The sequence below is a fragment of the Rhagoletis pomonella genome, unplaced genomic scaffold (genome assembly GCF_013731165.1).
Source record: "Rhagoletis pomonella isolate Grant_MI unplaced genomic scaffold, Rhpom_1.0 Rhpom_scaffold_00011, whole genome shotgun sequence".
NCBI classification, from domain to species: domain Eukaryota; kingdom Metazoa; phylum Arthropoda; class Insecta; order Diptera; family Tephritidae; genus Rhagoletis; species Rhagoletis pomonella.
The window spans coordinates 26,726,838-26,752,158 of NW_023458565.1; the positions used below are offsets into that span (position 1 = coordinate 26,726,838).

General features: G+C 33.2%; 1 protein-coding gene across 1 annotated transcript in view; it reads left to right on the forward strand.

The window, feature by feature from the left end:
- The window catches only part of LOC118746906 (collagen alpha-1(XVIII) chain), a gene marked incomplete at both ends in the record, with an annotated part of 818,664 nt that overhangs the window by 469,581 nt on the left and 323,762 nt on the right, over window positions 1–25,321 (forward strand). Inside the window, 1 exon segment of the mRNA XM_036480887.1 lies at window positions 22,008–22,085. Within this exon segment, the coding sequence (XP_036336780.1) occupies window positions 22,008–22,085 (78 nt within the window).

A 25,321-nucleotide genomic window follows, 5' to 3' on the forward strand; every position in this document is an offset into this window, starting at 1 on the left:
TTGAGCGATTTTTTTTTTGCTGCAAATGCATTGCGCTTTTTAGAGTACTTGCTGGTGCATTGCAAAGAGTTGCTTGGAAAGCTCGCACTTTTTTTTTTGGTTTTTTTTTATGTTATTTGCCACAGATGGTTGTTGCGAGAAACTGTTACTCAATCGATGTTTCATGCTTCAATAGGTAGCTTTTAAGGCGTCAATTTTTTATTTTTTTTTTTTATTGTCTCTGTGATGAATATTTTTCCCTCTTTTTGCTGCTTGCTTCTATTTTTGCTACTGGCGTAGTTATTTTCCCCTTTACTAGCTTTTGCGCGCCAAGTTGCCGAAAGCAGCTTTTTCATTGCACACACACAAAAAAGTGCACGCTCAAAAGCAGCTGCATGCAAATATACAAAAGTATGCCATTGAAACTGTCAATGTACTAGTACTTATGCATGCGTTTGAGTGTGTGTGTGTGTGTTACATGCTAAACAAAAAAGTAACTATCTAACGTACGAGATTCGTTGCCTTTCACTATGAAAATGTTCACTTTTCAAGTGGCAACAATACTGACAACATGCAACAACAACAACTACAACTTTTGTATTCATGAAAGTGGTGTATGTGTGTATATAGAGGAGAAGAGTTATACAAAAAAAATAAACAAAAGCATTAACAGCCCTCACAAAGGCGAGTGTATAAACACTTTTCGAGCGATTGCCTCCGATTTACTGTGTTGCCACTTCAAAGTGTATGATGCTTTTTTTTGGTTTGGAATTTTCTATTTATTTTCTTTTGTTTTTCCAATCTACCGCAATTATAACTACCCTTTTTTCAATGCAAAACGGCAGTAGGCACTGCATTTTCCCCTACGCAGGACTAGCATCATAGACAATCCCTGAGCAGGCGTTACTTTTTTCCCTTTTTGTCTGACACCAACTGTTTCTTTCTTTTGTACTTATTTCATGGCTTTGCACTTCACTGCAATCTCGATTGCTTTCATAGCTTTTGTTTTGCAATTTCTACCATTTTTTTTTTCTTCTTTTTCTTTCTTTTACTTTGCATTGTTTCTTATATTTCGTTTTCTTTTCATTGCAATTCAATTTTGTTGCAATCTTGGTGGAAAAGAAGCAAAAAAAAAAAAAACTGACAGCGAACACTCCATTGTAATGGCCAGCAACATGCAATAGAAAATTGCACTTCAAAACGCAAGTAATTTCATTTTCCGGTATTTTATGTGTGCGCACACAGAGGTGCTTGTTATTTCTCCGCCTAAAATGCAGTCCATCCTTTTGTTTAACGAAGCATACCGTTCTGACGTGCACCTGGGCGTATGCTTTACCTGCTGCAGTTGGTGTGATGTGTTCATTTCATGTACATAGTTCTATATATTTTGTTTAACTTTTGTTTTTTTTTTACCGAGCTCTTGAACGAGTTGAAGTGTTTGAGAGATGGTCTGTTTGATATCGAAAGGATAAAAGGCGTTTTTGCCTTTGTTGTACATTCACACATACATATACATAAGTATGCGAGGATTAATTTGTTGGAAATGTTTATAATGATTTTTGTCTAGAAGGCTTCGGAAGAGTGTTTCAAAATAGGAATTATTAAATGGCAAATAAATTGTGAAGATTTTAAAACATCCGGAACGTCAGAAATGTGGCGTCGAGACCCACGGACTTTATTCAGTTCTACATTGACGGTTCTAAAATGGAAAAGAAAGTAAGGGGAAGAGTGAACAACTAGAAGAATAGAAGTCATTCCGCTTACCGATTCATTATAGTATTTTTAGGGCCGAACTTCCTACTATACAAGAGGCACATCTAAGGACAGGAGACATAGGTATTGCAGCAATATCTATATTTTCTCAGACAGTCAGACGGCTCTAAAAGCCTCGAATTCTACCACAAATAATGAACTCGGTTGCTGTAGTGACTTACCGCCGATCAGTTAACGTGATGACAAAGAATTTCACTTTTCGCCTGGTATGGGTTCCGGGTGCCGGGACACAGGGGTATACCAGACGGCGAACGAGCTGGCATGGCACGACACTTTCTCTCGACTTTCGCCGACTTAGAAGAGGTTTGACATAAGGGAGCGCTGAAAATTAGATTTTTTAGAACTTTTATTGTCAATAGCAAAAATATATTTCATTCTGTTAAACGAAAAGCTGTGCGAAAGATAAAAAATGTTGGTTAATACCTTAGGCTCGCTCGAGTCAAACACTGGCAGGCGGAGGGTAATGAGATCTCTCACTCAGGGACCGAAATTAACAGTTATTGATGAAAACTGTCATTGAAAAATTCACTATGACGGAAATGTTCAACCACTAAGTGATCCATACCAATCGATTTCTTTATTCACCAAGAATCAAATTTGAAAATAAGTTTATATTTGTAATTTATATGCAAAATTAAAAAAATAGCAACTATTTTTGATTTATATTTTACAAATACAAAATAACAGTTATTTTTAATTATTATATAAATAATCTGTACATAACAGTTATTTTTGGATTTTTATATTATATGTCTTAGATAACAGTTATTGAAGACTTTTATTTTTAAAAGTCATCAATAAAAATCAATCACCGACTAAAATGAAAACAATGACAAATACAAAGGAATTTGGCTAACTGAAAGGGTTAGAAAATTTATTGAAATTTTAAGTAATTATATACCTTCTAAGTTAAACGACATGCTAAGTTACAAAACCTCCCCAAGTGTTTCAAAAACCTACAAAAACGATCGAATTTCGATAGTAACTGGTACTCCCAGTATAAGTAATTCTGCCGTAATTGAGTAAGATGAAATAATCTCAACTCCATTCTCGAGAAATCTAACCTTTGAAAACCGTGTCATTGTAGCTTTATATGCGAACATGTGCAAGTAAGTAAATGTACGCACACACTTATGGCTAAGAAACATTTGTAATTCAGTTAACCATAATAACTGTAGTATGTGGAAATAAGTGCAAGACAAAGCAAACAATGAACTTTATATATGTACATACATACATATCTAAACAAAAACACGTGTATCTGCGCTCAGTTATTTAACTTAATACCTTCTAACGTATTTCAAAAGAGACCTTTTACTCATAAACCAAGCCAACTAAAATATGCTTGGCTCAAGTGCTTTGATCATTAGACAATTCTCTAAAGAAGCTAAATACCCTAACACATTATGTTGCACAAACGTTTTAAGCATACTTAGATACGTTAGTATACGGCATACATCCACGTGTATTTCAAACCAAAAGCCGGTGGCAGGTGAAACGTTTTTTTTTTTTTTTGACCTCGCATCCCAAAGTAGCCGCGAAGGTAGAAGGTTTCTTTTGTTATTACAAAACTGTTTTCAGTAGCCAACGGCGCTTTAGTGAACCCATTAAATGCTAAGATACACAAAATTGAGAATCCTTTAAGTGCCAGCAGCAACATTATTGAATACCTATGTTTGTATATACATATGTATATATGAATGTTTATGTGTATGTCTGCATTAGTTGACTAGCCATAACACTTCTCACAGAACTGATTAAATGTTATAATTTGTTGGTATTTTACCATTTTTACCTTTTTACAGTTTACTGCTGGTTGTGCGATCTCAACCGAAGTTCTTTTTGGACAAAGATTTTGTTGTTATTTTATGTAGTACCTTTGTGGCTGGCGCAAAGGTCATTAGTAAAGTGTTCAAACTAAGCGACATACTACAAGGGAGCTTATGATAGCCCTGCAGAGAAAATGTTCTTATGAATTCTTAAGCAAAGTAAGACACTGTATGGAAGAAAAGAGTTTTGGTGACCTTTTAACTTATTGTTAGCTCTGAACTAAAGTAAGGTGTAGTTGTACTATAAAGACTACGCTAGTTTTCGGCATTTAATTTTCACTACAGGGTTTGCTTGTAGTTCATGCTTTGTTAAATTTTCATGCATACAAATCTATATATGTAGGTATATATCTGTATGTATCTTTAAGCCACCTCGACTTGGCTAAACTTTCTTTGCTTGTTTGTGGCAGTCAGAAAATATTCCGTTTTTAAGGCAAAGTCTTGAATAATTCAACAATAAAAGCAAAAGGTTGGTAGGTTTGTAGTTTGAGCGCACGTTTACATTTCAAGTATGTATGTATACAAGTACCACGACAAACTGGCACACATACATACATAATTACTATATGTATGCAGCACTGTTTGTGTGGCAAGTTTTATAAGAGTGCCGCCAGCGGGCCTATTCTGTTGTCTAAATAATACCCGTGCCTATAGCGGTTGGCTTTGAATTCGAAAACCTGCATAAATTTGCTTTTAAATATTGTAAAAATTTAGAAAATTATATGAGAATGTAGTGCGTTACTTCTAAGTACCACTGTAAATTGGTAGTAGAGTAATTTAAATGCGCATATTTACAAGGCAATCGTTCAGAAATTGAATTTTTAGCATGGATAAGAGATTCTGACTTTTTTATTTAGTTATTTACTTCAAAAGTCTCATTATCATAAAATTTGAGAAATTTTTAATTCTAATATGTACACGCCTTGAAGGCGACCATTCTCAGTAACCAGTGAGTTTACCCACTTTAACTAAATGAATAGCGAAATTTACTCAAAATTTTAATTTATTAATTTTTTTATGTGTGGAGTTCGCTCGGAGAAAGCGTTGTTGTCGCAATTGGCCTGAAAGGGTTTGGCTAAGAAAAAGGCGAAATTTCGTGACCCCGGGGAAAATTTCGTCCATCCCCTAACTGTGCGAACACCAAAAGCTATTCAAGCTGTACATAGAGAATCGAATGCGTCCGAAATCTGCTTCTCAAGCCGATAATCATATACCGGGAAATGAATGTCAGCGAGGGGATTTAGCGCATATAAAATACATACCAGGCACTTACTTACAGAAGCACTGAAATAAGAAGGTAAAATAGTCAGAGATAATTCTGTTCACAGAAGAGGAAATTTCGACTGTGGAAGAATCGTTCAATGAACAGAACGATGGGATGTATGTGCGGTCATCAGAACACGCGCCCGAAATCGTTCTGAGCGTTCAACTTGACCACTACCCTGCTTCTGTGATGGTTTCAAAAACACTCTGCCTAAACTGATGGGGGAAAATCGAGACAAAAGCATGTTTCGATCCTTATTTTCAGGCCTCCAGAACCTCTGACCTCAATCGATTTTGTTGGCGTCTAGTTTTTGGAAAAAATTTTGATAATTCGATACATATCGATAACTCAATGGATTTCTAAAACACCAAATTCCGGTAACTCTATAGAAATCAACAACTTGAAAATTTTTATACCTATCGATAAATTTTGATAACTCTTCGTTTCCAAGACTCGATAAATTTCGATAACTAAAACATTTACTTATCTTGATATCCATATATCGATAAACTTTGAATAACTATAAATTTCGATAGCTTGAATAGATTTTTATATGTTTTGACAAATTTCGATAACTCAGTATCGATCCCTTGCTACAGAAAATGTTAAATAGCTATAACTCGACAAACTTATATAAGCCTAGAAATTTCAATAACTCGATATACTTTGAAGATTCCAAAAACTTCAATTCATTAAACCGAAAAGTTTCGATAACTACCAACAAATTTAAGTAAATCAATAAATTCTATAAATTTCGTCACAAAAAAAACTTCGATAACTTTATAAATTTCGATGACTCAAGCAAACCAGATAATTCAGTAAATAACGATAACTTGATAAATATTTAGGGTATTCACAGTTTACTTCTAAAGTTATAAGGTGGCAACTTTAACAAGATAACACACTCGAACTGTGAGCAACCCTTATGTTTAAATAAAGTATTAAGTTGATCAACAATACCACGCATTGCTAGACCGTTTGCCTTTCACGCGTTTGTGTTTAGAGAGCATCAACAAACCACATACATATTTCTCTCTATTCTCTCTTCTCTTTTTTATACTCAGCTAGCAATGCGCAAAAATAAAAAAAAAATAACCTTTGCCAGCTCCAGGCAGGCGCAAAGAGAAACTTATGTACAAGCAGCGCTGCGCCCAAAGCGAAATTCATGTATGTATGTACAAGCAGCGATAGATGCCAGTTTAACACAGAACATAAACATGAGACAAAGTCTAGTAATTTTGCCCAAAAGTGTTATCTCTAATTAGTATGGGAACCAACAACAAACAAAGTTACCACATGGTAAAATGTTTTAAAGTTACCAGGTGGCAAAATTAACACAGTAGATAATATAGAACTGTGAGTACCCTAATTATGATAAGTTAATGCTTGAAAATTTTCTATAATCCGATAAGTTTTTGTAATCCGATAGCTATCTGTAACTTTCGGCAACTAAATTTCTGTGTTTCGATAAATTTCGATAACTCAATAAACGTTGATTAATTTGATTAACTGGACACATTTCGGTAACTGAATAAACATAGAAAGACCTATAAACTTCGACGACCCGATACATTTCGATCGGTTGATAACTTTCTATGCTTTTGATGGCTGGATACATTTCGATTTTCGCAAATACTTACAGCTGCTGAGAAGATTCCCGCTTAACATCACAGTAGTTACATATATAACTCCGCTAGAAGATGCCACAAGCGCAATCCTAGTCTGCAGTGCGTAGATTCTTGTTGTATCGTCGTGACACAGTTAAAGGTACTACTCTAACTACTACAGTCTAGCTGTGAGCAGAAGTACCTTGCCATGTGAAAGACAAGCTTCCAAACTATCTCTTCAGGATCTTAACGCAAAAGATCGACATATTTCCCTACCCTCCATATTTATGAAGACCTCATCCAGTACGACGAATACGAATTTTCTATGAGCTTTATTCCGTCCATAATACGGATACCACGGAAAAATTAACCATATTTAAAGATATCTCTTAATAAGTAACCAATCAGCTGTTTTATTTGGGTAACAACAGGAGGATAACATCAAACATTTCTTGGCAATATACAGATTTTCGCTAAGAATATTTTGCTTACTAGCAGGCTTGACAATAAGTAACATCCAACAGCACATCGACGATATGCACTAGCAACCAAAGCGACATAACAATGATAGCTGCAATATTTAGCGTTCAAGTGTAACTTAAGCTGCCAACGACGACGTACAACGCTGCGTATGAGTGACGTACATAATGAAAATGAGGATGGTGCAAACAACGCAGAAATCAAGAAAAAGAACAAAATTTCAACTACAAAGCTTTCATTATTACTTAATATAGCCGACATGGCGCTTGTGTTTCCTTTAACAGCTTTGTCACTGGCTGGCTCAGATATATTTAAGCGAGCCACTCTCAGCATACATATGTAAGTACTTAGTGCTTCTGATGGCTCTGTGCGTAGTAAATATATACCACTTACTTGTTGTTTTGGCTTAGACACAATTTTCAGCTACTGAAGTCACGCAGCATATGCTGCATGTAAATGTGTGCCAGCCAGCCTAGCCTATCTGTTTTACTGCTGCAGCCGGTGCTGTAAATGACGCCTTTGCTTTGTGAGTGGAGTGACAGTCATGGAAATAGTGGCGTTAACGATGTTGGCAGCAAGTTGATGATGCCTCTGGAGGATGCTGGAATTACTTCTGCTGCCATACAGCTATGAGTGATAGTGTTTGCATGCGCTTATGGTGTGGAGTTTGAGTGCAGTATTTAGTTGATAGTACTGGCATATATACATACATACAAATACATTTTCTTACGAATCGGCGGAGTTACATTTATTGCTATCGGATTTGTGAGGCTGACTTGAAAATACTTAACAATTTCCGTCACTGCTTGCTGGACTTCACTGGTGTTACTACGAAATTAGGTATTGGTTGATAAGTAGTTTCAAAAGTTAGCGTTGGCGGATGTAAAAATTTGTAAGAAGCGGCTGATTTGATATTTTTAGTACTTAAAAATAAATTGACAATTATGTTAGTAAGTACACAGGCAAGCAAAGTTAAAAAGTATTAGGTGATTCGAATTAAAAAAAGTCGAATTCGATAATGGTGTCTGAAAGGCAATGAATACAAATTTAAATAAAACAAAACGAAAAAGTTGTGATAACCTCATTATTAGCAGTATTAATTATAACGTTTCTGACTCTATCGATATCGACCAAAAATTTTACGTTACGGATTCTTGGTAACATACAAACTTTGAATTATTTTTATTCATATAGAATTAAAAGCAGCGATATACTTATCGATAACTTCTATCGAACATCGATCATCGAATAATTAAACATTTCTATTAGGGCTGCAACTTTTCGTATATCTGGATATCCGTTCGGATATAGGTGTATACGGATAAAATCTGTTTATCCGGATATCCAACTAATATTACACCATTTTGTTATCCGAATATCCGGGATATTTCCGTTTATTTGAGTTTCCAGGTTTTCTAAACAGTTTTTGAACGGATTCATAAAAATGTTCTATTACTGAATCCACCGATTTGAGAAATCCTAATTTCTTGTAAAATTGTGCATTCGAAAATTCTGATATTCGGTTATTATCTGTGCATTTTTTTATTTGAGTATGCCATTAATGTCGTCTTCTCCGGATATTTGGATTTTTAATGAGATATACGAATACTCGAAAATCCGGATTATCCGGATAGTCAAGAAAACTGGAAAGGACTCCCAGCCCTAATTTCTGGCTCGATATCATGCTGATAAATACTTCTATAATACGAAATCGGTTCTTCATTCTTCGTTACCTTAGTTAAGAAATTACTTAAAATTAAAAAATACACCCTAGTAGCATGGCCGAAACTGCGGACTCTTCTAGACACCTACTCCCGAAACGAGATGTCTAAGTTAAGACAGCCGACATGATAAACAGGACTCTAGTTGGTCTCAACTTACAACAACTCACCCTCAGATTGGTTCAAAACAAGACCAAGTTAATATTTAAGAGTAATTCTCGACAGAAAGTTTCTATGAAATAATAACATACCAAAGCGCATTAGGAAAACCAAATCGATAAATTTTATTTGTAAAAATGTAATTGGAATTTTTCTCCAGATATCATAGAGATTCTCTCCGTGTCTAGTAAAATGGATATAAGTATGCCGAAATTAAACGGCGTATTATAATCTTTGGTAGCCTAGTATTACAGTTCAACCTCATAAAACCAGCTCTCTTTTTCCACATGCATTTTTGGACTACTCTTATATACATACATAGGTTTGGATGCACATTAGTTGTTAAAAATTAAGATTGCATTACGCTGCTCGCCTTTGTAAACAACTGAAATCTATTTTCACTTAAGATGCTTGCCTGTTTCTATTTCTCAACTATTTAGTATTTCATTGAATATGTAGTTAGTTTCCTAACCTCTTTAACTGTCACTCTAGGCTCCTAATATTTTTTGCGCTTCAATAACAATTTTTGGAGTTACCGGATGAAATAACAGCCACGTATTTTATAGAGTGAACCAAAACAATAAATCTCTAAACAAAACACAAAAATTCCCTTCATAAAACAGCAACAAATCTGGTGGCAATGGGCACAAACCGAAATGAATGCCACTGAAATAAACACCTACTAACAATTTGTATACTATATACATATGTATATGTATCTACATAAAGATACAGATAGTAAGCAGCCACACCCATAACTCAAACTGAAGACAAATAACGTAATTCGAGTGCAAATGAAAAGGCCAATAAGGTTATGCAACGACAAGTGTAGGCGCGCCGCCAGCTAAGTTAAGGTACGCGGCCAGTGCAGGTGGGCGTGGGAAAGGAGTATGAGTCGAAAGCAGGTGGCAAGGCAGCCATAGTCGCAATGTCGGCAATTTCAGACACTCTTTGGCAAAATGGCAATTGCAGAAAATTAAAGGAAATGAAATTCACTCACAACGGAAATAATGTACATCATTATTAAGTATTCGCATGTCCATTCAACAAAAGCGAAGCTTGTGTATTTGTATGTATATATCTATATATATATATATATATATATATATATATGTATGTAGGTAACAGTATTTGTGTCCGCGCCTAGGTTTGAATAATGGAAATCGACAAAGCCGGGCCAATACACCCACATATACACCCACATACATATACACTATCTCTGGTGGTGCTGCTGCTGCCACTTTCGCTACTGCTGGCGATGGTATGGCGCGTTACGGAAGGATACATTTTACTTCAGTGAACATTGTATGCGGCGCCTAATTAAACAACCAAAATAAAAAAGAGCGCAAAGGAGGCAGCACACAGCCATGAATGAATGAGTGAATGAATATACGGTTGAGTGACGGAACGAATGAATTCACTTTCACAATTAAATGCCACTGAGCCGGTGAGACTAATGAGGTTAAGAGCCGGAAGCCTAAGGAAACAAGAAAATTGTATAGCTTACAGATAGTAACTACTACATAAAAGAGGTCTATGCGGCGTGGGGACAAAGTAAAGGTGACACTTGGCCTTTCACATGCCCATACAGGTTGCGATGTTTAACTAGTTTTGGGCATAATTAATTGTGAATTGGCTTAAAGTGCGAAGGCTGTACAAATATTTCTGAAAATTCCGTGTTTTAAATTTTACTTTTAAAATAATGGAAATAAATTCTCTTATCCCACGAATATATGAAATGCGAATTTTTTTGAGTGATTAAGTGAGTGTGTGTGTATTTGTTCCTCTTTCACGCCATAACGGCTGTACGTATTTCAATGAAATTAGGCACCTTGATTAACTTGAGGATAATTTTTGAAAATAGTGGCCACCTTTTTTAAAAGTTAAAGTTACTTAGTAAAGTAGCGAAATTATTACTACAGTGTTAGTATCAAACAACACGGGTCTAGTTTTTTCCGCCAAATTTTAGACGAGTGTTGCCACCTGCTTATAAGGCTGAAATCATTTTATTTAACAAATAAAATAATAGAGATATCAAATAAGAGAAATTTAAAAAGCTTAATACTGAAAATATTTTTAAAGAGGGAAATTTTTGGAAATTCAAAATGCATTTAATAACACGTTAAATGAAAAGGTTTTGCATGGGTGTCAGATGAGAGATATTTAAAAAATGCTTAATTTGAAAATATATTTTAATGGTATTACCACCTATTTGAAAGAAGGAGAAGTTTAAGAAAGCTTTAGTTCCAAAATATTTTTAAAGAGGATTGAAATCTGATCCGTAGTTCCGGAACTTCCGGTCGAATAATATTTTTTTTTATTGGTCAGGAAATTCGGGATTATCGATATTCATCTGGAAGAAATAAAATTCAAATTAGCACTCAAACGGCTTAGAATAGCCTATGAATTGGGCAAATTTTGCAAACGAAACAAAATAAAATTCCGGACGAATAATTAATCAAGAATAATGCGGATATTCCGGTGCATTAAGAAATAAGTATTCGTTCGGAAGTTCCGGGACAGCCAATCTGTTTACAAATTTAAAACTAATTTAATTAACGAGTTACATAAAATATGCCAATATGGATATCAAACAAGAGAAGTTTAGAGAAGCTTTATATCGAAAATATTTTTTAAAGGAGTTGCCACTAGTTTAAAAGTTCAAGTTAAATTTATTGAGACTTTAAAGTAAAAAAAAATTCTACAAAATATTTGAACCTCTTTTAAAGTCCAAACCTAACTTACATCGAAATCCCATCCGACAGGGGGCGCAATTGTATTATTTGTCAACTCATCGAAGTTCGCAACCTATACTACTGAACAGTGGCACTTCGTTAAAAGACTATCCTTTCTGGTTTATATGCAAAAGTCTTTAGATTAATTCTAAAGCAATACTACACTCAGAAATTCCTTAGTATTCTGACTGTGTTCTCGCACAGGACTAGAGTGTGAATGCATAGTAGGTATTATGTAGCTCAACATTAGTTAAGATGTCTCTGACTTGAAAGCCGATTTTTCTCTCAATCAATAATGTCAGTTTAATCTTGAATGCACTCGTAGCATTCAATTTGACAATAAATTAAACTTAAACTTTCATTAAATACAAGTATTTACTCTATGCCATAGTTATCTTTAACAATAACGTTTGACATACATTTAGTAGCAAAAATAAGTAACAAGTAAGAATAAATAATTGATATTGTTCTCAATTAGTTATGTATGTATATAAATGCTTCCTACTTGATAGCACTTTATTGTGAAAATGACTACGCATTCCATATGTACGTATTTATTTACATATCATTAGAAAAGTTTAAAAGTACATATATATGTATGGAAACTTAAGCTGACATTAACTAACAATAATTTTAAATGTATAAAAGCTAAGTGATGATTGAAGCCAGGCAATTTTAATTTAATACAACAGGGCTAATTTTATTTTTGGCCGAAAATTGGAAAATTAATACATACATGACACTATCGATGCCAAATACTATCCTGTCCTACTAATATTACAAATGTAAATGTTCTTATATTTGGAACAAAAGTAAAATACAAAATCTTTAAATTATCCTAGTTACTAATATTATAAATGTGAAACTTTGTATAATTGGAGCTCTATCACGCCGAAACGACTGAACGGATTTGCATGAAACTTTGGACGCGGATAGTTTACGACTTTGATTGAAAAAAAAAAAATAGGTTACTTTTTCTAAGACTTGCCACCTGCTAAAAAGTTAAATTAAATTAATGATTTCAATCAAATATTACAATACAGGTGTCAAACGAAAAAAGTGCAAGAGAGCTTAATTTCGAAAAGTTTTTTGAAGAGAGTTGCAACCGGTTCGGAAATGAAATTTCGCGCACAGATGGCTTATGACCTAAATTTAAAAATAAGCCACTTCCTTAACCACTTTCCCGTATTTGTGTGAGAGTACTGGAAGTTGGTATGGAGATATATATGTGATATGGGCGTGGCACCTCCAAAATAATAACCGAAACTTTCATATTGCATATCTCTTCAAATATTTGGGGTAGCTTGTTATGGAGATATGTAGAAAGTATGTATGTGAAATCAATCACATGCTCATAAAGAAAAGTTAGAGTTATTGGAAAAGGGTGCGTGGCAACTCCCATGCAAATTGATTTTTCGTTAATGCTGCATATCTCTGGAGGTGTCTGTGAAAGAATAATGGAACTTGGTATGTAGTTATGTATATAAAATTCATCCATTGTTCATGAAAAAATGTGAGTTATTAGAAACGGGATAGTTCGGCTCCCATAAATGCTAAAACTTTAATAATACATAGCTCCGGAAGTATTTCTATTTATTTACTCAGTCAAATGAACAACAATTTCGTACTGACTATTAGGAAAGAAGACTTCAGGCTATTTTAAATTTGTTATTATGGAGTTTTATTTTATCAGAGAGCAGCAGGCATCTGCCATATAATTTAAAAATCACATGATGCATACTTCGGCATGCATTTATCTACAGTACTGATAAATGGTATTTTTTCAAAGCCAGGCTACTGAATTTGAGTTAGAAATATTAAGAACACGCCGTGGCATATCCTTGGAACCATTTTGAGGTAAACTTAGAGGGATTGATATCTTTCGTATGCCTAGCTGGCAGACGAGGTTTTATAATTTCATAGTTTTAAATGGCCAAATACCTTAACTCGCTAAAACAAAATAAAATATAACATATTTAAATTTTTTTTTTTTTGTATAAAAATATTGGGTGATTTAAAATTTTACAAGAGTAACCAAAAAGTTTTTAAACTCACATACTATTTATTCAGTTGTCTTCGAACAACGAAAACGTTTTGTTTGTGCTTGTAAAGCGTAAAACTTTACACACATACATACTCTAAGTTGATACAAAAAAAAAAAACGTTTATAAAAAAGCAGTCTCAGCTCCGTGCTCACATTGTAAACCCCCTTTCAGAATATTTCACTTCGAAAGCGAGCTTTTATCCCGAATCAACTTAAAGTAAATATCTACTTTCTTCAGAAATCATTGGAATAATAATTTTATATGTAAATAGCTACTTGTTTAAAAATAAAATAAAACAATATTTCCGTTGAAATGCCCCAAAGAGTAACAGCTCTACTATATACTCGTACATCCTCCATGGGGTATTAACCGCAGCATCATTCGATATCAGCCAATATCGCTCAAGCATGCTGTTCAACATTTCAAAAGGCATTGAGCATTGCATATTTTTAAATAGTTGTATGTACAAATGCGTAAATGAATTTACATTTGTATGTACGTACTTATATTAAAATCACCATTTATGCACATATGGCGTCACTCAATCGGTTCGAATTGATCGGTGACATGAAATGAAGCTGTTGGCAACTGCAATATTTGATGCTGAATTTATTGAATTGCATTAAATACACACACACACACACACAAACATATACCTACAATATCAATAAACATAGATATATATACATATGTACATTAGGGCGAGTCATTTTTTTTTTTTTTTTGAATAAGCGCCTATAGCAGAGGAGAAGTCTACGTGTAATTCTAAGCAGATTTGCCTAAGAAAACATAGGTCTGAAATCAATTTGGAGTTTGCCAAATTGCGAAAATGGGTTTTTTGAAGAAAATGTTAAAATATTCACTGTTGTGCCCTCTGGTGCAGGTTTTAAGAAAAATATAAGTGCAGAAACGAATTACTCATATCAAAATACCCCTTATAGTATGTATTTTTTTTTTAAGAAAATTTAAACACTTTACGGCACCACAGCAAAGTGCTAGTTCCCCATTTAGTAAACTGCAAATTGATTTTACCAACACAGTTTCTTCGGAAAATTTGCTTAGAATGCCACCTAGAGTCATTCTGTATAAAAAAAACACAAAACGCCCATAGAAATTGAGCCACCCTAATGTACATACCTACATACATTAATGTAAATCCTTGCATTTATAGCTGCAACTTTATGTGTTCAAAAGTATTCAACCATGTGGAATGCTTTATTGAACCGCCATTGATGTACTACAATTAATTTAATTAATTAAAAGCGGACTTTCAATTTGAAATTTCGCGTCAATGGATGGCGAGACAACAATGAAATGATTCCAAAACGCATTCGTATGTTTGTGTGAATATATTGCAAGCTTTGGAAGTACATAAGTAAGTATTTATATACACATACCTATATCTACGTGTATTTGTATGTGAGTAAGGAAGCCATAAACTCGTTCAATGGCAGTTTTTTTACAAAGGCTTGATTAATAATTGATTGACTGAAGCAAAGGTTGTAAGAGCAAAAATTATTAAAAGTCTGATCGTTTAAAGTGAGCGAAGAGTAGAGAATTAAATTTCATTGATTTCTTTTGTATTTCACATAATAAAAAAAGTCCATACAAACTTATACTTTTATATTTTTTTTAACTATTCCATTGTAAAATGTTTTGTCAAAGTGCAAGTGTGATTTTTGATGGATAAACACAATAATAAATAAGTATGCAATTTGAACTTGATTAATACATTTTAAAAAAATTTTCAGCACAAAACCAATCATCTCGAGAACGGGGCGAGGAAAAAATTTGAGAAAAAAGCACACATACACACATCAAAATTCTCTATGAAAAGAAATATTTAAAAAAAAATTTTAATCTTAAAAAATGTTTCACATACAAATTTTTTGAAAATTTGCCATCTCAAAAAAAAATTAAAAAAAATCGCAATGGTAGCTCTGAGTATTGCGCAATATTTAAATATAGTATTACGGAGTGCACTCTACAATAATTTGAGTTATGAATTTTTATTTACACCGAAGTTGAGTAAAATGAGTACATTACAAATTTGAAAATTTTTGGAGTATGCAGTTTTCTATTTCTATATGAACTTTACATAGCTCAACGTGAAAAGCTGAACTTGAAATTATTTTATTTTACCTAATATTTAAATAGAAAAAAACTAAATATTTCCGCAGCGTTTTTACTCGATATTCATAAAATCTTATTCTGTAAAGTGTTGGCTTTAAAGTACAATATACTCTTTTTACGCGCTTTTACGATACGCATACAATTATTCTCACTTTTCGGAAACTGCAGAGTGACAAGTTTAGAGCGTATTCAACAATTTTTTATTTTTATTTTTTAATTTGTCCGCTATATTTGATCCACCATATTGGATTATTGAAATCTGCTTTCAGATTAGTAATCAGCTACCATAAAAATTCCGAAATGCTACCAAAAACCCCCGAGAAACAAGTTTCGGGCGAATTGAATAAATTTTTAAAAATTATTCCGCCATATTAGAACCGTCAATTTGGATTTTAAAAATTTATAGCCAGATTCATGGTCAGCGACTCTAAATACCCCCGAGTAGCAAGTTTCAAGCGAATTCAATAAATTTTAAAAAATGTTGGCCGCCATATTGGATTTTTTAAACTTGACTGATGATTTGTAATAAACTAGTAGGTACAAAGTGGTGTACAAATCCATCAATGCCAATCTATTAAAATAGTCTTTTTCCCCTAGATTCTCTATTCAGACGTGTTGTTTCGCTGAGAGCAGTTCAAAGGTAAAGCGGTGTTGGTTGAGTGAGTTAAGAGAGGATATGTGAAAATGTGACTAATGTCATGCAATTGAACCACCTTCATTATACAGATTTCGGATGCAAGAGAGCTTCGCGGTTCTCTCAAGGCAACTCTAGTTCTTTTTCTGTAATAGGTGGTGCTTGTACTCGGGAAATGGCGTTCACAAGTCTAGATGATTTTTTATAGTTTTTGACCTTGTTTAGAATTGTCCAGCAATGCCTTCAAACAGGCAATCACACCTCTGTAGAGCTATGGATAAAAATCTTAGACGCCTGACAAGATTTTTCAATATGAAATTGTCATATTTTCTAAACCTTATCTACATATGTATGTACGTACGTATTTTTACGTACTATATAGCAGAAACAACTTCAGTCAATATTTGATTTCTTTTTTTTTTTTTGAGTACAAGGACACTTCAGGTGAACAATAAGGCATTAGCAGTAACTCTTATCAGCGTGTGCACAGTTGACCCAAAATACTCACTAAACTTGATCCACTATTGAAATTTCTTTTAATTCATGAAATCAGTATTCACCGGCTACTCAAAGTTCGCACAGTTACAAAATGCCTATGAATTCCACCAATTTTAAGCGAGCACCGATGTAACGTCCACTTCACTTGTGTGGCTTTCGTTGTTTTTGACACTCCGCACTGTTTGTTGCCTGCCACCTGTCGCTGCTGTATCACTGCAGTTCGCTGTGGTACCCACAAAGACTTATAGCCAAATCCATCAAAGTGACAAGATAACGTGACAACGTGGTAGGCAAACAGTGAGGTAAACAGCTGAGCAAACAAGTAACACAACTGACAGGCAACGGCGCGCAATAGGGCCATCAAGTGAAGGTAAACAAAAAAAAATAAAAATAAAAATGAAACCAAAGTACAAGCGCTGAGAGTGTTGTTCTAATAAATGGACATGCCACTTTGTAGCGCACATAGCGGCAGGCTATACAGGCGATAAGCACTTTTTTGGGTTGCCTTTGATACAATTTTTTTTTCTTTCGATTCTTTTCTTATTACCAAACAGTTACGGTTGCATTTCTTGTTTACCTGCAACAATTACAATTTTGTGGTAGAATTAAAAATGGAGGACACATTTTAGTTTTTTTAAGTAGATATTTGTACACTGAATATATGTATGTATGTACGTATGTAAGTACAACATTTTCGATTTTCGCACGCAACCCGAAACTGGCAGTAGCCAAGACATGATATGCCCTTAAAACTTCCTTTTTGATAATACTTGTGTATTTTATTGCACTTATTTTTTTTCGAAAATTTTTTTTCTCAGCGCGAATTTCTCATCTGAGCAGCGTGCATTTGTCTTGAAAACTCAGTTTGCTTGTGTGTCAGTGTATTGTTTTTATTTTCACTTTTACGTGATGAAAATGAAAATCTGCGTTTGCGGCATGCAACGCTATGTGCCATTTCACTTTAGCTCGCTCACCGCTTAAACAATAACAACATGCAAGTGCAGCTGCTGCCTGCTGCCTGCTTACTATGAGTACCAAGCACCAAGCACCGTCAGTATTTTTGTTTTTTTTTTGTTTTGTTGCAACGCTTAGTTTTCGGCTGCTTTATAGTTTTTTATTTTTTTACTTTTTATTATTGGAGTTTTTTGTGGTAGTTAAGCTTGGCGTTTGCCTGCCACAACTCGTAAATCTCGGCCAAACTTTCGCTGCTTTCGCATTTATCAAAATGGCAGCACAATGCCAGCTGTGTTCGTGTTTTTTGCTTGTATTTGAGCTTCATTTGCTTGGCTGCCAGTTGTTTCTCTTGCACACTTGGCGGACGTGTCAGCGAACTAGAAACTTATTAGAGCTGCAACATGACATGAGCTAATATGCCTTTCTAGAAAGTGAAGCGAAGAAAAAATTGTGTCATTTATTTTGTTCAGAGCTGAATGTAAATTTATTTTAAAGAGGATGTATGTATAAACACATACATACATATTTGTGTTGGTACATAGTGCTGAGTTGGAAAGTGGAGAAAATGGCGTAGATTTATACACAATATATCAAACTGCAATGGGTGTGGTGACTAGCAAATAAAATACAATTTTGTGTAGATAACAATTTCAAACAAAATATCACTGGTACATTCGCTGCAAAATACAGGAATAGGATGACCCTCACTGCGATTGCAAGGCCAGGTGAAGAAGGACTTGGTTTTACTTGGCATTTCCAATTGACGTCAGCTGGCACAGGAGAGAACCGGCTGCCGTTCTTTGTTGGTCGCGGCCAGAATCGCTTAGGCGGTTATAGCGCCAATAAAGGAAAAAGGAGCTGCTGGCTTTGGAAATTTGTTATCGAGAAAAAAAAATTATTAAGATATGCGCAGATAGGATTTCGATAAATAAACTTATGGTTGAAATTATCTATTTTTGTAAGTCGATTATAATTTGCATAATGTTATCGATAAATTTCTCCTTAAATTATCGAGGGTGGTAAAACATCGATTGTAAAATTATTGACTTTTTGATAAATATTTCAATTACTTTTCGATTAATCTATAATTATAGTTTAATGATGTCGATATGTATACTGTCTTTAGATGATTTTATTGATCGATAAATAAATTGCCAGCAAATATACTATTATAAGCATATGTGTACCTGTATATGCATACATACAGTGGTCAAAATTTGTATCTACAGTGACTATTTTTACAATATTCGCAAATTTTTTTCATAATATTTTTTTTCGTTATTTTTCCAAAATTTTTACAAAACTTAAAGAAATCAAATATTTTCATCAAAATTTCTTAATTTGAATTCAGAAAGTTTAGAACAATTTTGAGTGTGCAGTTTTGTAGCTCATTCAATTCCAGTGCAATAAAATGCAAGTTTCAAGTCAAGCTAAGGTTGATTTTTTTATTTATTTTTCTCTATGGTGTTGAGCGTTTTTTTTTCAAAAACAGAAAAAATTAAAAATTAAAAATCATCGGTAGTTTATTACGACTCGAAACGTGCACTTTATTATTATATTAAAATTGAATGAACATTTTTTAAAGTTTTTAAACCATTTAAAAACAATATGTATATAGTTTTTGTTGGATTAAGTTATATTAGGATATAGTTTTTGTTGGAAAAAAAAGTTTTGGCAAAATATTTGCGAATATTGTAAAAAAGAATCACTGTACGAATAATTATTTTGACCACTAAACACAATTTCGATAGCATACGGGATATTGCTTTCTATAAATAACATTCTTACTTTACTATTTTATATACAAATTAACCATAAGTTTTCCATAATTTTTCTTATTTTTTTGCATAATCTATAGTTGTGGCAAAATTCATAAAAATATTTTTCAACAATCAATTATTATTGTAATATGTTTTTTTTTTGTATAATATGTACATACTTATTTATTGAATCTTTCTTTCGAAACTAACAATAAGTTTTGAAATCTTACAAACTTAAAGGTTTTGAAAGAAGTCAACTAAAACTGCCGTTTGAATATCCAGAGCCCTTCCACAAGCGCAATACATGTACTCAAGGGATATCAAAACACTCTGCCTTAAACACCCACCTCACCCGGTCATCACATCCAACCAAAATTATTTGCATACACCCGAAAAATGCTAATGAATCTGACAGCTCAAGGTGGCTTGCTTGCTGCCACAGACAGCTGACATGCGCACACACATACACACACATGCATGCAATGTATTCTATTCGAATAGTTTCCAAGAGAGGACGTGCGCGAATTTTGCCAAAGAAGAAGCATATGTACATACATACCTACATAAATAGAAGACGCGCAGTCAGTTAAGGGTACAGCGCAAACAACAATTGCTAGGCTTGTCGTACAACATGTAAAACATAATGAACCCCACATCAAAGTGGTTGCCGCGACGTCGATTGCTTTTGGCTGTTGATGTTGCACAGTTGCAGTTGCGTGTCGAAATTGCTTTTGCAAATATCTGTGTTGCACACACATACATATATTCATGTAGCATGCAACATTTGTTTACGTGCGGGGGATGCGAGCGGCGCTTTAATTACAATACGCGAGGAAAATTAAATAATGCCGCCTAAGCGTTTCTTATGTAAGGATAATTTTGTGTGTGCTGAAATCTATGTGGTTAGTTTAATTTAGGGAGAAATTGGAGCAAGTTTGTAAAGAAAATTAAAACTAGTATTTTAATATAAAACTATTATTATGACTAGAATAATTTGACTTGTATATCAAAATAAATATGATGGATCTAATAAAAAAAAAATGTTGGCAATCGGTGAGCTTTTCTAGTCTCTTGCCAAAAAGTTGATCTAAAATATGCTTTTTGCATGCATAACTTTTAAATAAATATTGTCTTTAAACCGCATTATACATATATACATACATTATATACATCTCACTATTAAACTTTCGGCGTTTCTTTATTTTCCAGAGAAACTTTGATGTACGAAAATAATACTTGTACAAAAATAGGGGGCCTTCCATAACAGAACGGACGGCCGAATTCTCTCTAAAAAGAAATATTTAAACAATTTTTTTCCCTTCACAAATTTTTCACATACAAATTTTTTGTTAAAAAATTTTTCACATACAATTTTTTTGTTAAAAAATTTTTCACATAAAAATTTTTTGTTAACAAAATATTAGTTTTTGAAAATATTCCATCTCAACAAAAATTAAAAAAAATCACAATGGTAGCTCTGAGTATTGCGCAATATTTAAGTATAGTATTATGGGGTGCACTCTACAATAATTTGAGTTATGATTTTTTTTTTTACACAGAAGTTGACTAAGATGAGTACGTTACAAAATTAAAATTTTTTACATTTTTTCTAGAATTTTATTGAGTACGCAGTTTTGTTGCTCATTAAATTATAGATAATAAAGTGCAAGTTTTAAGCTACGGTAAATTTGCGTTGATTTTTAGTATTTTTTATGCTGACGGCGTTTTGCACTTTTTTCTTATGGAAGAAAATGAGCAAAACCGTTTTCAATGAAAATCAAAAAAAAATTAACGCCGGTTTTGCAATCGGTGAGATGACATATTTTCAAAAATTATTTTTTTTATCAAACAATTTTTATTTGAAAAATTTTTCAAGAAAAAATTTTTTTTTTAAATATATCTTTTCATAGAGAGTTTTGATATGTGTACGTGTGATTTTTTCCTTGCCCCATTCTCGAGATATTTGGAAAACTATTAAATCGATTTATTTTTGTTTTTGAGCTGTAAAGTTTTCAAACATGTATTAATCAAGCTCAAATTTCATATTTATTTATTATTTATGTTTATGCAAATAAAACACACGAAATTTGAACCCCGTCTGTTTTGGTATAGAACATCCTATATATATATATATATATATATAGGCATGTATTTAAGTAATCTTTTCGTACTGCAACTTTTCGTCTTGGCACAAACATTTATTTCCGTTGAAAACAATTTGCAAATACTATTGCAGTCGATTGACTTCGTCGAAGTCGCTTTATTTGAAAAGTTTTCAGCGGTTTTCTTACTCGTACTACTTTCTATGACTTCCTGAATTCAATGAAATTCAGAAAATGTGTACTTTCCCAGGGGTCTATGACAAATAAAATTTTGAAATGCTTTTGATTTCCTTGTTCTTACATATATATATTTTACATCATTTATTTTAACTAGGGAAATTTACAACAATTGTATGTTTATACAAATCCGGAAGCCATACTTACAACATGTCAGCCGCCAGCGAAGAAGTTGGTAAGTGAGAAATATTTTCAAATATGTGTACACTAGGGTGGTCAATAAACAATAGGAAAATCAACTTTTTGAAATTTTTTCGCTGCAACGGCCGAAACTGAAGAATATCGAAATTAAGGAGGCCCATATTTTTACTTAAAATCGGCTAGTGTTTAACCGTGCCGCCGGAGCTTTGAGGTTTTCCATATATACCCCCATTCATTTGAATAACATATCCTTTCGATCCTGAGTGCGTACAGCTTTCATTAGTTTTTTATAAAAGTGTAGCATATCCTATGTTTCAATCCGATTTTAAATTTTATACAAATTTAAAAAAACATATCAACAAAGGAGTGTGCTATTTTTATGACCCGCAGTGTGTAAGTTAATAATATTTTTAGAAAAATTTGGGATACAAAGTTTTGTAGCCCTTGCAATTTTAGCGAAGTGCGAGTTTCAAGTGGCTACAAAATACCGTTGATTATAATTATTTTATTTATTTTTTTGTTGACGGTGCTGTGCATTTTCTTCCATATAAAAATTTTGTCGAGCATACTTTGTATCTGTGAAAGAAACTGCACGGTACTATCAACAAAAAAAATTTAAAAAAAAAATGTTAAATTTGCGTTTAAGCTTGTTCTATTAAAAAAAAAACAAGCTTCCAATGAAGAAAATCTGTGCTTAAAGCAGAAATTAGTGGTTAAATGAAAATGCGGAAAGATTTTGTATGTTGTATGGTGTAAAAATTATCAGGAAATAATGTTACTCATACGCCATGTACACTAGACCGTTCGTTAAAATTAAAATTTGGTTTGCCGGGCGGAAAAAGATATGTTTTGGTCTAAAAATAAGCAGTGCAAAATTTTATTCGAATATGATAACTCTAAGTACTTGCGCGTTGCATTTGAAAATTTAGAAAACCATATGCACTCTGGGAAAAAAACAAAACAGTTGAAAGACAATAAATCGGCACTTGTTTATTAAAAAATCATGAAATATAGTTTCATTTTTTACAAGCTTTCTCTGAAATATTCTTTTCTTATCAAATTTGGCCACATTTTATTGAATTTGGCTACTGGGCACTAGGTTGACCAGATGAGCTTTTCAAGCGGTTATTAGACATTCTTTTGAGCGTAGTATTACTTGAAAATAAGGATCATAATATAAATACATAATACATTCAATAAGTACCATTGTTTCAGTTTTACAAGTATAAATGTATCGCGCAGAAACTTCCAAACCTTATCTAAAAATCAAATGTTATTTTGCTATCTCAATTTATCTTATTTTATCAACTTTTTTGCTAGCCAAAGCATGATAATTTGTAACAATTTTTAAAAAATATTTAAAACTATTGCTTAATGAAACAAACCTATTGTCAGCTGTTTTTCTAATTGCGATGTGCATAACATGCCTCTGGAAATGATATTTTAATTTATTTTACAATCAAATGTGCTGTACAGTATCGATACGTTGCTTGAATCCAATGTCATTTACTAAATTTGCTATAACTTTTCTATTTCCAAATCGATTTGCAAAAAATTTGGATCTATATACTTTGAAATTAAATAAGCTTTAACATAGCATAAAAATAAGAACAACAAGTATGCAGCTTTTAGGTGTAATTCACAGTAGAATAACGATGCGACTTAAAATTGTGTCCGAATTTACTGTTAAATTGGCAGATAACTCTTAAACTGATAATTTGATTGCAAAACATTGTATAGCAGGTTCGTAAGGATTTCAAAGACCTTTAATCTGGTGGAGATCTTTTTGTGGTGTGATAATCACAACCGGATATTTTTGGAAAAAATTGAAAATGCTGTTTTCTCCATTTGAAAAAAACGATAATTTCGCAAATTCTTAAAACGTATTCTACCTTTTTAATTTTTGACCTCATATTCAGATTGTGTAGGTTATTTTACATGGCAAATGACTATAAAATTCACGACTTTCAACTGTTTTGTTTTTTTCCCAGAGTGCATATGGTTTTCTAAATTTTCAAATGCAACGCGCAAGTACTAAGAGTTATCATATTCGAATAAAATTTTGCACTGCTTATTTTTAGACCAAAAGACATCTTTTTGAGCCCGGCAAACTGTATATTTAAAAAAATAGTTAAAATAACGAACGGTCTAATGTACACCTGAAAAACAATCTTACCTGCGCATATTCGTTCAAAAAAATCAGTTGCCATTTTCATTTGACCACAGATTCATTTTTTAATTATTCATCGATTTTCTTCACTGGTAGCTTAATTTTTTTGTAAAATAACAGGCTTTCATACAAAATATAAATGGAGAAAAAATCTTGTTTTTTTTTTTTATTTTCCCCTTGTTAAAGCTTGCATTTTTTTCATTTTTTCATCCACAAAAAAACAAAAAATCTGGATTTTTTAATTAACATCTCTTCACGCTTATCGTATGGTGATGTATATACGGTTTATGGAGAATTTTGTTAGCTTTCATTAGCCGTTATTCGTATTTACTTTGTTAAATTGGTTTGTAGGATATATGTGATATTTGACTGTTGGCCAGCGTCTGTATACTAGGAACCAGGCACCCCCTGGCCATGTGTTATTCGGCATTCGCTTTTCCACCTTGGAGTTGGCGTAATTTATGGGAAGGAGCACTACAACCAGATACATGACCACAGCAATAGTCTGTTTGCAACTGCTTCCACTTCTGGGACTGCATGTGAACGGTGGACACAAACTAAGAAGTGATACCCGTCCGTACACCTGTAGGCAGATGCCCTCTCCTACTTTAACGCCCATACATGTTATATTGGCTTTTGGCCACCCGCTTCAGTTTTGCGTAAGCCGTTTTATAAACGTATTTAATTAATGAAATCGTACATTTTCATACAACTAAAATAATTAATAAGCACAGTTTTCATTCATAAAAAAATAAATAAACATTTTTCGACTTCCTTCGTAACACCGTGAGATAGCCAATTATGCAAGTAAAAAATTAATATACTCACGAAACCACGGGCCAAATGTAATAAAACTGCGTTTTTAATTTTTCTCTCTGAAGTAAGGATTTTTTAGGACTTTTAAATTTGAAAAATATGATTACATAAACAAATTATTTAAAAAATCCAGTGCAATGTGGAAAAATAGTATGGGTAACAAATTAAAGTGAAAATTCGCTAAAATTAAAGCAAATAAAATTTTTTGGCGCACAAGGATGAGTTGGTATTGAAAATGTCCTTCTAAAGTTGTATCCTTGAAACTTTGCAATACTTATTTTTGA